We start from the raw sequence: 18,795 nt of genomic DNA, 5'->3' as shown, positions 1-18,795 counted from the left end.
CTCGGGAGCATGTTAGCTTAGTGGCTAGAATGCCTGGCTACTGACTGAAGAGCCATGGAAAACCCCCAAATATATCTCCAAAGTGGGAGGAGTCATAGGGTAAGAAACAGGCCCCCTTTTATCCTGAACTTGTGAAATCCTTATGTCCATGGCTAATTTTGGGGTGAGCTTTACCCCCACCAATCCTAAGCAACATATGGATAGAAATGCAGAGCAAGTGAGAAATTGCTATTTCATAACTATCCATAGAGGCCCCAAATTTTTGTAAAAAGCCATGGGTCAAAAAACTGTAATAATGACTGTGAGGAAATGTTATGCACTGCCTGTAAACTTAAATCTGTTGTGTGTATTAAAAGTTATGGATTGGAAAATTGATTGAACTGAACTCAACTTGTAATAGGCAAAAAAAAATTCTGTGGCTCCATCTTTCCATCATCCATCAGCATCACACATTTCTTAATGAAGTGTTCTCAGGTTTCCGTCTGTTAAGAGGATCCTTTGTGGTTGATAGTTAGGATTAAGCATGTTACTTTCCATTAGGGAATGATGCAGTAGCCATAAATGTAGCTGGTACAAAGTTCGACTGTTTCAACTCAAAGGTCTACAGGTTACTATTTTGGCACAACTCCTTTCCCTTCACTAGCTTGATGTTTTAAAATTTTCCTTGGAAATTTACACACCTAGGACAATTTACCCTTCGCAGAAAATCTTACCTTCCAGACTAAGTTGCAAGAGTTCAGCAGTAGGAATTTGAGCAAACAGGGTGTCCAGCCAATGGAATTCAAAGCAGAAAATTTCATGCATAATTCCAGGTTTTCCCGGGAAATTTTGTAAAATTCCAGGTAAATCTTACACAATTACTGTGAAAGATATGGCTTTAAAAACACCCAAAATTACTTCAATAATATTGTTTATGTATTATTTTAGATTCTTAATTTTAAGACATCCGCTTAGTAATAGAAATTTTACTTTTAATTTATGAATGTTTCAGATGGCACCTCAAGGTATTCTTCATAATTTAATGATTTATATAGATAAGTACCGTATAAGCGCGTGTAAGAGGCGCACCTTTTTTCCCAGAAATTGCAGCCGAAAATGAGGGTGCGCCTCTTACACAAACTTCTTATCTTCCCCCCTCCCCTCCCCCGGTCGCAAGTCTAAGGGGGACTGAGTGGCCTTGGTTTTCAGTGTGAGTCAGTCATCTGTGATCCTAGGTCAAAAACAAGCGGCAGGCAGGGGAGTTTCTCCCTTAGTGACGTATTTTTAAAATGCTCCTGTTTGCTTTTCTTGTAAGCATCGTGCCGTCACGTCGGTACCCCAGAGGTAAACATGGAAGATCGCGCAGGGTTTTTCGCTCCGGAGGGCACGCTAAATTTACTGCCACGAGTGGGCGTCCCGCGGCATTTATACTGCATATAGTAATCGGTTATCACATGTAGAGAAACACATATTTTTGAAGGACATACCTGGTTAATAGTCAATATCTGTCTTGCCGAGTAATTTCCATTATGCTGAGGACCTGATTTTCCAAAAATCATCTTCAGACCCTACTATGAGGATTATTGCAACTGAAAATTATATTGGTGTCAAAACCTGCGCTTTAAAAAATTCTAACGAATGTGTTCATTGTTGGACTAAATTGTGGATGGAAGAAATCAGAAATGCTTATAAGTGAAGAGCGCGGAAGGAGAGGTCCAGGGGAAGGAGCGCGATCCCTCCGTCTTCGAAGCAAGCAACGAAATACGGAGGGGAAGGAGTGCGCTCCCTCCCCTCCGTATTTCAAGCTACGAGGCTATGAGCGAAGGAGCACGGGAAGAACACGTCCGATCTTGCATGTGACGTCGTTGCCTTCAAAGCAAAGGGGCGAAGGCGCAGCAATGTGATATACGCAGTTTGCGTTGCCCAAAGTTTCCAGTCCGTCTCGTCTTGTTTGAATGCGCTTATGCTACGCTTGTTTCTTCCGAAATTGTCCTGTTTGGACTATTTTGAATATTAGTAGCCTTATTGTAACTATAAATCTTTGTGTCAAACAATTAGAGCTTAAAAAACTTAAATTCTGTCAGATATGCGTCGCGTTAGATCCCTTTCTTTTTTGAACCTCGTGCGTGTCATACAATTATTGAAAGCTATCGAGATATCTTCGGGCTCAGTAGATGACTCACCTAGCATTTGGCCTCCATAAACTGGGAGATCGATCAAGGTCAGTTCGTGAGACGGGGTAGGGGTGAAACATGTTTCCATTGTTCCCCTGTAACTTGATGTTTTCCTATTTTCCTGTAGGGTCTCGGAAAGGAAAAAAAAACGGCAGAGGCATTGGCTGATGGAGGGCCGAGTGTGGTTCCGTTAAATCTACCACGTGGTTATTATCCTACGGCGCTGAGATTGCCCCGATTGTTGTACAAGCTCTTGGGAAGGTTCATGCTATGTGCCTGTCGTGTTTTGCCTTAAAATTTTCCACGGCTGCAATTCTATTGCAATACTCCTGCGAGAGCATTTAAAAAAAATTGTTCGTGAATAGGACAAGCATCGTAGAGCAACGTCGTATGCGAAGAGAGGATCGGAACTCTTTCTACTCCCTCTTATGCCGCTATTACCGCCGCAGTTATCAAAATTTCTTCTTTCAAATAATATTGAAAGAGGAAAGTTTGATAACCGTTGAAATTCCAGGCATACGACTGCAACACCGCGGGATAGTGTTAAAAAAATGCCGCAAAATTTTTTCTTCATAGCTCCGATGCTCAAAATAGGGGTGCGCCTCTAACACGTGTGTGCCTCTTACACACGCTTATACGGTATATATTTTCATAAAGTACAATTTGAAATGTAATCAATAAATCATACATGCACATAAAATTGTCTACATTAAGCTATGGAAAACACATTTTAGGCCAGAAAACTTAGGTGTCAAACTGGCAAAATCCCGGTCTACCAGCAATTTCAACTCTTAAAGAGCAGTCCTGCAGATGAATGCATCATTTTTTTGGGAGCCCAGGGGAATGATGTTTCGACCCATATTCTACATTTTGTAATGAGAATTAGTCCACAATACTCCAATCATCTCTCTCCTTCCAAGAACTCATCCTTCCATTTCCCTCCCATCTATGGCTACCAATCGCCTAGCTGAATGATTCCACCTGGAGCCTAATGAGTAGACAAGTATGTAGGGGTGTGAATCAAGGAGCTATTGTATCGCTTGCTGGATTGCCTCCCCTCCGTGTTAGCGTACTACCAGTTTTTCTAGGAGTTCCAGTCCACCCAATCAATGCCAAAAAGACTTCGCCAGTTAGAGACTCATGGGCGTAAGCCAATTATTGCAGGTAAAAGCTCCAAAAAGCCTCGTCACAATGATGTTCTCAATTGTGTTAAATATATTTTAATATAGATTAAGTTTTTCAAAACAAAATTGAGAAAACTTTAAAACACTAGGAGCAATTTTCCATAGCTATAACAGTTATTTCCTCAGTATAATTTAGTAACTCTTACACCTGAAATCACCACTAGGGAAAAAATTAAATTAAGTAGCATTATTCTTAACAGTGCTTGATTATTCGGAACATTCTGTTACAACTATATTCACTTACTATTATATCCCTAGTATCTTGACTAAAATGATATGAGCCCAATTTAATGTAAAAGGCTTTTCAGGGTAAAAAATATAATTTCAATTTATGTACCTACCAGGCACCACCTATGCAATGCCTTGAGCCCTGAAGTAGATAACATCAACCTCACGGAGGAGAGGAAAGTGGTATAATAATAAAAAATGAGTGCACTTAGTTGAAACTATAGCAATAGGTAACAGCTACACAAATGGTGCCAGCATCATTTCCTGTCAACAAAGAGCATGCTGGACATCCCATCATCCCATGTGAAAAAAATGTACACTAACCCTTGAAATCACATAAAAAAATAACTAATCGTGTATCAAATATCATGTTAGAAATAGAGTAAGTAAATGATAAAATTATTTAATTACTGAACTGAGAAAATATTAAAAACTTATACAATTTGGCTATCTTAATATGAAATGCTAATACATAATCATGTTTATGATTTGCCAGGTAAAATAGTGAAGAAATTAAATGTTACTGTGTAGTCAATACAAGCCCACAGTGTCATTAAAAATTATGACTAAAAAGAGTGCCAACTGAAAAAAGCTAATGATGAGCTTACATAATTATATAAATATAAAATAGTTTTTAAAAATTAAGTAATCATTACTGCTTGATACTATTAGCCTCCTGGTTATTGAAAATAATGGCTAACTGACCAGCAATGAAACTTAATGAAGTCAACCACAAAATTAATGAGTTACTTAAAGTCTAGAGAGGAAAAATCATCTCCCAGGACCACAAAGTGTGAGGATCACAGTTGAAAATGTAAAACACTTCAATGTATCATTATTAAAAAATGCAAAACGTATCATTGTTGGAAACCTGAGCAACTTCTTTCAGTATTGACTGGCTCATTAAAAACACACTTCATCATTGAAGAGGAACTATGCAGAACAGGAGAAAGTAATGAGGATCAATGGAGGCACAATCCATTATTATTTATGGTGACCATATGAAAGTAAAAGTTGTGATAACCCTTTGAGATTTAATAAGGATCCCATTAATTTGTATACAGTGCCATTATCAATTAAGTAATCAAGACATCCATTTACCAGTCCTCACCGAGGGTGATGATTTTTCCTCAGGAAGAAAATATGCACTTTAATATAATAACCTAATAACATTTGACATGCAAAAGAAGAAATAATTAAAGAATTACCACAAAAATGACTAACTGAAAACCTGGTATGCACTGGTACTATCAAAAAGAAGCAAACGATGCCCAATGAAATTATCTGCAAAGGGAAGAAGTTCCCACACTTACGGAACAAGTGCCACATCCACATTCAAGGTATGCGCAGCGATAGAGAGCAGAGCTTCGAGAAATGTTCACATTCAAAGAGTTTACACGAGATGTATGATTCATGCATTTCCACAATGAAAATGGTGGGAAATGTTAAGAGGCACACCTCCACCTTCTCAGCCTCCTTCACTCCTTTCTCCGCTGCACTCTTGCTGGCCGATTGCTTGCCGACACCATCATCAGACCTGATCTCGGCACTCTTTTCCGTGCATCTTGAGGGTGACTCATCATCTGATCGAAATATATCCATCACATTCTGGTTCGACATCATTTGAGCGTGCTCTTCAGCTGTCCAGCCTAGGGTAAGCATAAAATTCAATTAACACACAGCAAAAAAATTGTAAATTAAGGGTGGAAATGTGGCATAACAAAGAGTTGACTTAAGCAGATGAGGATGGATGAGATTGAATAGAACACCACACTTGGTAATAATACACAAAATTTTGCTCTATAATTTGCTTTGCTTAATAAAGAAACCAGTTAGAATTGGTAATACCGCAAATTAACTATTAATTCGAATAAATTGTATAAGCCAATTTAAAAGTAAAACATTTAATTACCATATTTCAAACAAGTAGGATTATTTGACAAGAATATTTTTTTTTATTTTTACATTTCTAGGGAGGTTCAGAGATTCTATATTCCTCTTCCCCCCATGGTCATGCCACTTGTGTAAATTGTGATATTTTGTAAAACCGTGTAACAGGTAACATAATAACAAGAAAAAGTTTGGGTGGTTCACAGATTCTCACACGCCAATCCTGATTTTGACAAACTATGTCCTTGATTAACAGTAAATCCATAGAGGCCAAAGAGCTCATTTCCCTTTATTTTATGACCTTGATTATGACATAGGTCATAACGAAAACTAGGTCAGTCAGTTAATAAAAATCTATGGACCAACAAAATGTTCCCTGTGATTACGACAGCCAAAAATTTCCATTAAAACTTAAGACTGCAGTTATTCTGGTAGAGTACAACCAAAAAATGCAGCCTCTGAAATCAAGGCTTTTTATCGGCAAGTTAATATAATCTGTTTCCACTCAAACAGTTGCTTTACAAGAAAAATAACTCATTTAAAACTTAAACTATCCTCTTGAAACTTTAGGGTAAATAGAGTAAGAAATTTGTCAACGAGTGCCAGAATCTCAAATCTGAAAAATTTACTCCAATATTTTATCATTCAGTAAAATTTTTACATTTCAGATGCAGAAAACTGTTGTAAAGGTCCATTCTATGCATACCCTGACAATTTCAAAATACTGAGCAAACTCGATAAACAGAGACCCCACAGAGCTCAAATACACACTCAATCAAGCGAATCGTCACTTTACCAGAGGTGGAGCAAATAATAGCCAATGAACCTATTGTCAACACTAATATACAATTGGTGTGGCAACAGAGACATTTCTATCAGAAAAACTTAAGCATAAATCCAGATGAAAGGCGATGTTTTTTGCATCACTAATTTTCCTTACCTAAATAACAAACTAGTCATTCAATTTATAAACTGGTACTAAATAAAAATCATGCAAAGCATTGCTTTGCCAATCATTATCTCAATGCACAACCGACGAAGCCAATTTTCTATTAAGTGCATTTGCATGATAATTCTTTCATTTTAGTATTTTCAGCTGAAAATTCAAACAATTACTGATAAATCTGTATCGCGGTTATTTAATGCCACAAATGCTTCGATTGGTGTAAGTATATTGTTCTGTATGTTTTCTCAGAAGTTATGTGAAATAACATATTGCATTTGTTTCTGCAGACAAAAACAGTGGAAGGTGGTAGAACGATCCTACATCAGAAGACTTTTTCTCTCATCCAATGTAGTAAATTAGTTACTGTAAAAAGTTTGCTATGCATGCATAATAGCATCCAGATACTATGATAATGTGATTTAAGTAAAACAAAAGCAAACTGCAAGAGACTGAGACTAATATAACACGCATCGGTAATAAATGCAGCAAAGAAATGAAATAGCATATGCATCTGATGGACCCTAAGGCCTACAAAACTTAGAAGTATGAAATTATTGATTTAAAATTCTCAATTATGACTGTGAAACATGAACAAGAATGCATTATTTTTTAAAGTAGATGAACTAAAAGTGTAGCATCAGGTTTTCACATATGCCATAGCTAACAGCACATTACCTGCCTCATTAGAAGCATCATCACAAAAAACAACCGGAACTGCAAGGGGTTTGTTGGGAAGTACGTTGTAAAAGAGCTCCATTTTGTCTGCATTACATCACGCTCGAAATGCTTCGTCAGAGTCCTTTCTTCCATGGCTTTGGGTCTGAGACATCACCAGCAATTATGAAGAAAGATAACGCTTTCGTGCTTTAAATTATTTTAACCAACCTTCCAAACACTTGAAGTTCTCAATTCTCAATTTTTATCTGAAATACTCCGCTTTAGCCTTAAGCATAGCCTCTTTTTCAGTTATTCCACAGATTGAAGCGGGCAAAACCACCCAAACAAAGCTCCTTCCCACTCTTCATATTCTGCATTCTTCGGGCACTATTGCCGTAATGGTTTGCCCTCTTGCATTACGGCAGACCTTATCTTCTCTTTGTTTTCTTAAATTGTGAAGAGCCAATAGGAAGATAAATCAATTATAGCACTCTCATAAAGCTCTATTATTTTCATTTTCTTGCTTGGACGTGTTCTGAGTTTTTTGGCCATGGTGTCTACCTCCAAATGCTCTCTATCCATGCAACTCACTGACGTGGGGGTATGCTGTCCACTGCTTTCTACCGCCCAAGGAACAAAAGAAGATCAAGCATTCATGAATGCTAATGCCTCAATATTTTCTCCAAAATGAGCCACTTATTTATTGAGCGACAGTTTACCTCATGAATTTGAGACTGAGCACTCTATGTTAACTTAATTTTTAACATATCGCCAGCAATAGGGAAGTGCACTAGTGTTTCAAATGCACCAAACACATTTTTTAAATTAGAGTTCAGAATAACATAATGTCGTAAAACCACAGTTTAAATCCTAATAGTGAATACTTTATTCGAGATGACCGTCTGAAATATGGAAAAATTCAAAGGCCGCGAAAACGGGTGTCCATGTTGAATATTGGCCGTGACGTCACAAGGCAGTAGCAGAAGGCAGCTTCTACACCGTTTAGTTCTACCACTATTATTGCATAGAAAAATTACAGAATTTGAGGGTATCCGTTTTTTGCTGTCATAAAATATCTTCAGATTATATATGTGGCTGCTTCTCTTTTGAGTAAACGACTTCATCATTGCGTAATATATTAATATTCATTTACGTGTCAACTTCAAGTTTGGAAAGAGTAGTACGAATAGCACATTGAATCTTTAATAAATGCATGATGGCATTTATTTTTCGCTGGGTATATTTTGGCACAATGCCGTTTATCATGCCAAAACTTTTTTTGTAAGAACCGAGTCAAACTAATTAACCTATTTCAGACGTTTGCTGCAAGACTTATTCGTTGCGTATGTATTCACGCCGGCCGGAACGTTCGCCCTTCGCTACTAGAATCATGGGATGTTAGCCTTATTTCCGAGCTGGCTGGTTGTTGCAATGGTTCGCTGTCCAGGATGGGTTCAAGAAAAGATAATCTTGGTTGGGAGAAGGAAAATTCCAACGATTTATAAATGGTATACCAAACTTTGATGTATTTATGGTTACTGAATTTTTGAATAAGGAGGACAGGTTCAACGCTCCATAGAAATGCGAGACGTTAAGGCTAACAAGGGGAGACCACGTACCTTGCTGCATCTTTTTCAATTAGGGGGTTAGTTAGGCTGTAATTAATTAATTTTCATGCGTTACTTTTTACAAGTTATATATATAACTCCAAAATATCAATAAATTCCCAATGGGTCGGTTGGGGTAGTGGTAGAGTGCACGAGTCAATGGAAAGATATATACTCGAAGAACCGTGTTTCAAGTCTACGTCATGGCATTATTTTTTGTTGCCTTCATTGTGATCATACGGCGTCTAGTTTATCATTAATTATAATTGCAGCAATCATTGACATGAGACAATTTTTTTATCGTCATTATGGCGTTTAGGTATTTTAGCAGTGTCATTACAAACGCCGAGATACGATGACTACAAGGGTTGGTGTGCGCTAAAATGTTAATTTTTTCTTTGCTTATACTGACCAACTTCCACATTAAAAATGAAAACCACTCTTGCAAGAGCACATACCATTAAAGGCTCGCGGCAAGCAACAATATGCGTACAGACATAATTAATAAGAACACAAAGCGAATATAAAATGCCATATATCTCGAACACTTGTAATTCACATTACTCCAAAGGGAGTTTACTTACTCAGTACATACCTCAGTACCTTGTACTCAGTACGTACCAGTTTACCTCAGTAGCTGTGCTAAAAGAGCCATTCTGAAATATAATTTCAACTAACAAATAGGATGAAATAAAAGTTGATAACCCTGGACCGGGCGCGCTGGCGTATAAAATACGTCAATCTTTGAAAACCAAGGATTTCGACATTGTACGTACATTCTGGGCTATAATGGTCTCGTGTATTCTTACAATGTACTTTGACTGCCTATATTGCGAGTTTTCAAAGTCCGAGGTATTGTAGCTAATTTTTTAGATCAGCAAGATGAACCCGTCACCAGTGGAGTACAAATTACGCCGCGCGACCTGCCGTGTACCTTTATATGCTATATTTTGCTTTTTTGGAAGATTTTATATTTTGACTCAACACACTTTCTGATGTGACTGAGGTACCTATTAAGTAAATTATAATAATATAAATATCAATTTGATCTTACAATACCTTCAAATGATCTTCAAAACAGAATATCATCGATAGGTAAGAGTCAGGAGCAGCCTTGAACCATTTATTCCGTATAGCTTGTGCTTAAGGAACGGGGATGAATATCTTCTCCAGGCTTTTGTTTCGACGTCGAGATGAAATTTGGAACAAAAAATCATTTATAATTCTATTTTGAATTCATGTTTTCGGTACTAGACGACATTTTTAGGAAGCTAACTCCACCGATTCCCGGAAACTCTCGCCGCGCTAAAGAAGGCGACGGAATACAGCGATACTCCACTGGTGACTACTGCCTTGTGACGTCACATCTCAATCAAGATGGAGGCACTGTGTTTCAGCGCAACATGAAATTTTCCGACTTTCAAAACGTTTTAAAGTGCATACCCCAGATGCAGAAAATAAAAGTGACTATACTAATGTTTCTTTTTTAGGCTAAACTTTCAAATTCAGCAATAAAAAAAAATTAGTGCACTTCCCTATTACAGAGTTTAGGGAGTCTTGGTGAAGGTTTTCCGGCGATGGAAACTCTCACTATGGGGTGTGTGCCGACACGTAAAGGGCCTTATGAAAACTATTTTTTCACCAATGTTCTAATCATAGGGTCAATTGACTGGTAATTGGTCATCTGCTATCTAGGGTAGCTGTAGGTCTAGGGTAATTGGTCATCTGCTATCTCTCGTAATGGAGGGGGTCTCGCAACAGCCCATACTCACCTCAATGCGGTTTCACTGTAATAACTTACATTTTGAATGAATAATTCATAGCGAAAAAAGACAATACGGCTGGTTGAAAGGGATAAACTTAATAGAAAATATAATAAAGTAGGACTACTAAAGCTTTGAGAAACTGATGACCGCTAGTGAATCTCGTATTACTTTTAGTACTTGTGGTGAATATTCTATAATTCTATGAATACTACAGTTTAAAGCAAATAATTTCTGCTGCCACAGTTTTTAAAAAGTATCATCAGCTTTCAACTTACAAACAAGCATGAGAACACATCTTGTTTGTATGTCGAAGGCTAACTGTACCTGAAAACAGCAACGCATCTACTTTGCAGAGGAAACATCATTTATAATGACCAGAATTCAAGCCAGGATTCCTCAAATTCCAACCGAGAGCTTCAAATGATTTATTAGCCAATAGTAAAAATAATTCATTCAAATACAATATGGATTCCTGTTTGAACGCATGCGAACATAATCATTTTTTCTTTGTGGATATTATGCCCTTTGAGGGATCTTGTGGTGACTGTTGATTTACCACTGGCTAGGGTCATTTCTGATCATTCAAAAACATAACAACCTAACAACATAAACTTCCGCTCAATCACCACAACAGTGAATCTAACCATCATAAATCTCATATAAAGTTTTTACCCCTCTAAGAATAAAAGCATTATGTACTTCCACACTCCATTATTACATATCCAGAAGGCCTAAGAATATTGTTAGAACTTAACATTTAACTCAATATGTATATTTGAACAGGAAGGATTGGTACATACTTTAACACTCTAAAAATACAAATAAAGAAAAGCTAGGAGAGATCTTAAAAAAAGCAATTCATATTAATGACATTAAGAATAAGAGAGAATATTCTCTAAGCTGACCACATTGTCCAAAGAATCAATTCATCTTACCATTACAATCTTTCATAGTAACATCTGCACCATATTCCAAAAATAGTTTTACAAGCTCCGCATTACCAAGTCGAGCAGCTATCATCAATGGAGTCATATCACCAGAGGCAACATTAACATCACTTCCATACCGAAGGAGCAATTCTACAATGTCAACTTGTTCCACACCAGTAGCAAGGTGTAACGGAGTATCCCCTTCCTAAAAAAATTGAAATATCCATTCAAAAGAAGCAATATACATAACATGAACAGAAATTCATAAGCTAAGGTATTCCAAGTTAATTAGAACTATTCCTAATCAAACTTATTCTCATCAAGAACTATTTAGTCACACTTCTGAGTTATTGGCATTGAGAGAGACTTCAACACATGAGGAAGGTGAATCCCCTCCAAAAATAAAACTTAATGGAAATTCTACACACTAAAGGCAAAACCGAAATCATGATTGAAGGTATTTCCAGCCTATTTCTGACCTGGTGGCTTTTCTGAGAGCTTTTTACACCTACTTAAAGAAAATTTGAATAAGTACCTCACTTATCTAAGCTTGCATTAACTGTATTACAGAAAGGTAAGTGGGCAGCATGAAAAAATAGTGCACTTCGGACAAGCCAACAGGAACCATGTAAAATTATCATAAGAGCTTCGTCAATTGGCAATGGTTTTGAAAGCAAATGCAACAGAGAGGAAAGGTGGTGAGGCGAGTTGAAAGTAGGATCGTGGTGTATGGTTCACCCTGCCATGTGGGATTTGCATGGGTAGAGTTTAGCAATGGAATTGAGAATTTCTGTTGTTTGTGGATATTATACGACTCTTTCTTTACTGATGTCCATAAGCCCGTTGAGGTCGCACCAATTTTTGAAAAGATTGCCAACAAGTAAGAAATGCTCCTCCTTGTGCAGTAAATATTTTCCTTAAATCATTCCAATAATTTTGGTGTAAAATTAAAATTTCGTATATATTTCATGAAAAGTGAAAAGAAAAAAGAAATTGTTCCAGGTCACAAATTTTCATAATTTTTTTACTTCAATACAGAAAAATCAGATGCATTGTAAAATGTAAACAATCTACATGACTTCCACTGATATTTTGTGTCTTCGTTTCAATACCAGAACTAAGATTTTCTCAAGAGGGCAAAAGCTGGAAGTTTTGAAGACAGGCCTAGAGTCCTCCTGGGACTATTCCTAAATGCAATTTGAAGGATTAGAAATCTCTGAGTGGATGGGATGGCAAAGTATACCAGGAAAATCAGAGGGTTAAACAAAAGGTAAGCTCCCTAAGGCTGCAACTGAAGGTGCTCGGATGCAGCTGCCTCCATACTCTTTTAGCTATCCTTTTGAGGAGAAGTGTGCCATAAAATTTGATGACAATACAGAGACACTGTCATACATTTATACTTATAGTGCAACGAGTGTTTGGTAAGCAGTTGAGGGTTTTCAGATGCCTTAAAACCTCTGAATTTCATTAACTCTCATTCTATTTTCAGCTCTATTTTCTTTACATAAGTGTAACACCAAATCAGCAATATTTCCAGAGGCGAAAGCATATTTTGACTATTTTGGAGCTCACTCTTTTTCAGAAATGTCATCAAAATACAAAATGTCTGACCTAGATATGGAGGAAAAGGTCATAATGAAATAACTTTACTTAAAATTCACATAATTAATTTTTTTAAATAAAATTGCTTTCCAAACATTTGTGGGTCATTATCTGAACAACATTTTTCTTGGCCAGACTATAGATGAAATAGAAGATCGGAATGGCAGAATGGTGTTGGGTTGGTGATGAAGGCTATGTGAGTGTTAAAGCAAGCAATGACATTTACAGATGTGAAGGACTAATCCTACTTTTAGCTACTCAGCTAGGATTAGGATGTCGACAGTTTTGGGGTGGGGTAGCTTTATCTTGAGGAGTGTGGAATGGGTCTGGTACAAATGACCATTTAAAGAAACATTCAGGCCAATGACATTTCAAAAAGTGTTTACAGACCTTGCCACATCGATACCTCCACTGCATAAACGCTCAACAATCGCCCACTGAATAGAATCCGCTCATCTAGTACTATAAGGGCTATCTAGATGAGCAGATTTGATTCGGTGGGCGATTGTTGAGTGTTTATTCAGTGGAGGTATTGACATAAGTCCTTCACATTGACAACTCACATTTCTTCCTTCACAATTCACCGCTTACTGACCCAACCTTCAATTCAAGCCCATCTTCATTCCATCCTTTCCATCTATGACTTTGCATATAAATTGCCATTAGAAAAAAATGTTGCCTGGATGATGATGATCACCATGATACTATGTTGAAAGTCAGATAAGTTTGGACAATCAAAAGGATGGATAACACAGGTCTGCGACATAAAAATTGTTTCAAATTTAATAAGTGATTTTTATAGTGTTTTCAACGCTGATTTTGGGAAAAATAATGAAAAAGTTCCATCACGCACAGTTATTTCACAAATTGCTGATCTAGTTTTAGCTTTTTTCGATATTTTTATGCATACATCAGCACTCCAGTGAGTTTGAATTTCTGTTTTTAGGATCTCCATAAACTATTATTTGGCCGTTTTTATATAAGATGTACGCAAAACAAAGAGTAATTAGGAGAAACCAGCAGTATTTTCATGTCAGCATTTGTCCTTGCCCCCCTCCCCCTTCCACATGCTGACTCATTGCGCCTCACACAATAGCTACCAGAGGATGTATAAACTCGCCACACTTCTGCTACATTTATGGTAACTATACCGTTAAAATGCAGCCAAGAAATGTTTCCGATTTTGTTAAAAAATTATATTTCACCTACTTTGGTATGAAGTTAGGTGATCAAAATAAGTCTTGGGCCACTCACAAAGTTTGTTCAGTGTGTGTTGAAGAACTGAGGCAATAGTTTCAAGGTAAATGGCAGTCCTTACGTTTTGGAATACCAATAGTTTGGAGGGAGCCCAAAAATCATAGTGATGACTGCTGTTTTTGTTATTGCGACGTACGAGGTTTCAATTTGAGAAACAAAAAGTATATTTCTTACCCTAACATTCAATTAGCCATTCGCCCTGTTCCTCGTGGACCTGAAGTACCTACTTATACCCTTGCCTACAGATTCTTTGGATGATATACATGATGATACTGAACGATTTAGTCAGAGACGTAGGCCTTTCTTAAGAATCAGCAGAGGTTTTAGGATCTAAATTGAAAGATAACCATATGTTGGCTCCGGGTACATCTCTTTCTTGGTATCGATTTAGGAAGAAAGAGTTTGTATCTTTCTTCTCTCAAGAAGATGACCTGGTGTTTTGCAGTGATGTTCCTGGACTTATGACACGTTTCAAAATAGAATATGCTCATGATGAGTAGATACTTTTTATTGATTCTTCAAAAAGAAGCCTTAAAGCAGTACTTTTACTCAATGGCAATAGGTATGCTTCTATACCAGTTGGACATTCGGTTCACTTAAAAGAATGTAACTAAACTTTGAAGCGGTTTTAAGCAAACTCTGCTATTCAGACCACAAATGGACACTGTGGTGATTTAAAAGTGATTTCAATGCTGCTTGGTCAACAAAATGGCTATACAAAGTTCCCTTGCTTTCTCTGTGAATGGGAGACTTTCTCGATGAATGACAGTAGAGACAGAAAGAAACAATGCATAAAAAAGGCTTGGCACTTGGAGAAAAAGGCAGGGGTTAATAATTTTGAGAGATTAAAGTTAAATTAAGAATGTTGATGATCCCAAAAAGGTGTTACTTCCACCACTTCACATTATGTTGGGGCTGATGAAGCAATTTGTTAAGGCATTGCCAAAAGAAGGGAAGTGCTTCAGATATCTTTGTGGACAGTTTCTTGGTTTATCCGAGGTAAGGGTAAAGGAAAGCATCTTTGTCGGACCAGACATTAGAACACTAATGACAGATTCCAACTTTGTGGCCAAAATGGAAAGAAAAGGACAGGCAGCATCAAATCTTTTAAATTAGTTGTTACTAGTTTCTTGGGAAACAAAAGAGATCCAAATTACAAGACAATCGTCGCAGATATGCTCGACAACTTTAAGAAGCTTGGCTGTAACATGAGCATTAAAGTTCGTTTTCTCAACTCACATCTTGACTACTTCCCTGCAAACCTTGGTGATGTAAGCCAAGAGCAGGGCGAAAGATTTCGCCAAGACATCAAAGAAATGGAAAGAATATATGAAGGAAGATGGAACATCAACATGACAGTGAACTACTGCTGGATGATAAAAAGAGATGATTCTCGACGAGTCCACAGCCGGACAAGCAGTAAGAGAAGCTTCGGCAGAAAGCGAAAGCGTTATTATATGGACTTATGAGCTTTAAGAGAATTGGAAGTGTACTATAAATGCAGTTTATAACATGGTAAGTATATATGAATAAAATAAAATTTTATAACGTTGGAAAAAATGTGAAAAATTTCTTACAGTTTGTTACTATATGCAAACATACTCCGTACTTTGTGAGAAAACCTGACGTGATAGGGAAAAATGGATTGCATTTTTGAAATCAGCGCTGGAAAGTACATACAAAATCAGTTATCAAATTTCAAACAATTTTCAAAAAATATTTTTTTGCAGGCCTGTGTAATATATGAAGTTAATTTATGATTGTAAACAACTTCCATTAAGCTAAGCTTAAAATTATTACTTATGTGGAGGATGAACTTTTCATCAGCACAAACATGTAGGCTCATGAGCCAGGTTCATCCAAGGGAGTGAGTTAGAATAGGTGAATGGGAGGTAATCTTTTACCTGACAACTCGCAATTGCTAAATTCATTAAAACCATTTCAGTAGGACTCCTGGCATCAGCCAGTCTCCTTAAAACATCTTGTGGGGATAATAATAGATAGTCTAAAAAATTAGGTTGCTTGTTAACTGTGAGAAATCACTGAAGACGCTCCTACACAATCATAATTAATGTGCTTTTTTGGAAAAAAAAGATCATTTCTAGGGGCAAACAGATAGTGACCTAACTTAATGAAAAAAATTGCACAATTTTTAAATGCAAGTAACTATTTTCCACAAATAAAATATTTTATCATGGACTAAAGTAACACACTCCACTCTGTACTGCATGCTTGGAGGCAGTTGTGGTCGGCTTAAAGGTCCTGTACCTGCCATTGCCCTATGTCCCCCTCATGACCTTCCAAGCAACAGTAGAGCCAATCAGACTGGGTGCCACTTAAAGGCAACGAGTGATTCACAAAAACCTAGTCAGACAAACAGCAACAATGTTTAGCTTTACTTACATGTATGAATGACATGATTTTACTAATCACTACTGCCATTTAATTATGAAAAAACATTCCATATAATATTAAAACCTAAGATGAGTTTGTGGGGCAGAATTTGCAAAGATGAAGGCAATGGTGAAAAGTTCCATTCTACAAGGAATAAAATACTTCTCATGGGGACTATTCCAAAAAAACATTCTGTAAAGCAGTTCATTTCCTGGAGAAATCAACACTTACTCTCACGAGGGCTATGTATTAAAATATTCAACTGAATTGAACTGAATGATTCTCCTTTGAATTTATCAAAGAATTATTGGCAAACTTAGTCTTGAGGTTTGATAATAATATTTACAGTCCACAAGACAACATTTAAGCTAGGAAATACATAAAGAAAAATGATTGTTTATCATCCACTAATTTCTATGACAATCTCATTACAGAGTAGCCATGAAAGAAACAGCTAACCCACTGATTATTGTCATAACAAGGGTGCTATGCAGGGAATCAGAAACACTATGAGCACATCCTGTTGGTAGGTAATCTTTTTGCACTTGCAACTAGGTAATCTTTTTATCTAGCCTGACCAAAATAGTTTCCTATAAAATACGAGTAAATATATAAATTCATGAAATGATACCTATTTAAAAAAGGCCATAACCTGCAGCCCTCATAGAAATTTTTGGATTAGGGTGTGGCACTAAACTAAGACATCTTCCATGACGGCCTTGACCTTTACCATGCCATGAAGGATGCAAGACAAACCCTGATATCTTTTGAGCCACTACTCTTCCCAAGGCATCACTACAAATTAAAATGATATTTCAGAGGAAAACGGTAATTTTTTTCCAGCTGGACAGAAATAAACCTGACTTTGAACATATCATCATAATGGGTAGAAGATCAATCAAGAATAGCATACAAATGAACACAGGAACACTATCTTTTACACCTGCACCACAATTTCATGATTAGGCAGTGACAAGGAAGGTTTCAGCTTCACTGATCTGAATTTATAACTATAGAGTCATCAGTACAATTACTACTAGATGCATTAATATGAATGCAGAGGATGACATTATAGCCATCTCAAATTGATTTTTTTTGTTTAATTTTGGCTTTAGCTACCATAAATTCCTCAGGAGCTGTGGGACACCAAAATACATTAATTATACACAATGAAAATCTCAGCAAAGGTCAAGGCTACTGGAATAGAATTAAGTCATGAGTAATAGGTATGGCGCCATTCAAAATCTGGCCACATAACAATAAATATAAACCATTCACATGAGATTAGTGCATGTAGAGATTCATGACTTCTAGTTCCTCGTGAACAAATAAAATGTGGAACATACATTTGTAAAAGATCTATTTGAAAGGAAGATGAAATGATGATACTTATAGCATCAATGCATGCAAAGGAAACTCCAATTGGACATTATATCACAATAACACTACTATGAAAGTCATGATAATAGTAAAATAGCCACACCCTTCCCATGAGATGTTAAGAAGATTTATTCTAGACTACATCTATTTAAAATTTTCTTGTGAAATATCTATGAAAATGCTGAATACCAAATTATGCCCCATTAACATGCTTTACAAAATAAGATCAAAAACTGCATTGCAAGACATTAAAAACAACGGTAACTTAAAAATGTGATAGAATCATGAATACAAACATACTCATGATGCCCATTATGAACTATAAAAGAGGAACAGACTTCGACATATGTTAACCCTTCTAAAAAAAGTTAGACGAAAGAAGATGACATTGTAGGTTAGAAGCCATATTAACCAAGATGAAATCATGGAGAAAAAATCGACGATACAAAAGTTTAAAGACTTAATTAGTGCTGAGGAAAAAAATCTATGGAAATAAATGCCCATTCATTTCAACCACTTACTGGACAATGTTGACCTACCTTGTTGGGCATCTCAAAATTGGCCCCCTTTTTCAACAACAAAACACAAATCTCATAATAACAATTCTTGACTGCAATATGTAATGCTGAATTCCCTTCAAAATCCACAGAATGGTGGTCCTCTGATCTCTCCAATATGGATAAGGTGCATTCTTTTTGTCCACACTCAACAGCCTGAAAAGATAAAATGATATATATAGCTCACGTGTGGAATTATGAGACCTTTTTTGCAATAATGGGACCTGGTCTTACATCATAATGCT

The 18,795-nt window shown here is 36.8% G+C and overlaps 1 protein-coding gene across 6 annotated transcripts in view; it reads right to left on the bottom strand.

The window, feature by feature from the left end:
* LOC124165454 overlaps window positions 1–18,795 on the bottom strand; it is a 115,678-nt gene that overhangs the window by 96,155 nt on the left and 728 nt on the right. For all 6 annotated transcript variants that reach the window (XM_046542883.1, XM_046542882.1, XM_046542885.1 and 3 more), the window contains 3 exons: window positions 18,533–18,706; window positions 11,367–11,565; window positions 5,024–5,214 (listed from right to left, as the gene is read on the bottom strand). In XM_046542883.1, coding sequence (XP_046398839.1) covers window positions 5,024–5,214; window positions 11,367–11,565; window positions 18,533–18,706 — 564 coding nt within the window. The remainder of the gene's footprint in view (window positions 1–5,023; window positions 5,215–11,366; window positions 11,566–18,532; window positions 18,707–18,795) is intronic.

This window comes from Ischnura elegans, chromosome 9 (assembly GCF_921293095.1).
Source record: "Ischnura elegans chromosome 9, ioIscEleg1.1, whole genome shotgun sequence".
Lineage (NCBI taxonomy): Eukaryota > Metazoa > Arthropoda > Insecta > Odonata > Coenagrionidae > Ischnura > Ischnura elegans.
This window is presented reverse-complemented; position numbering and strand designations above follow the sequence as displayed.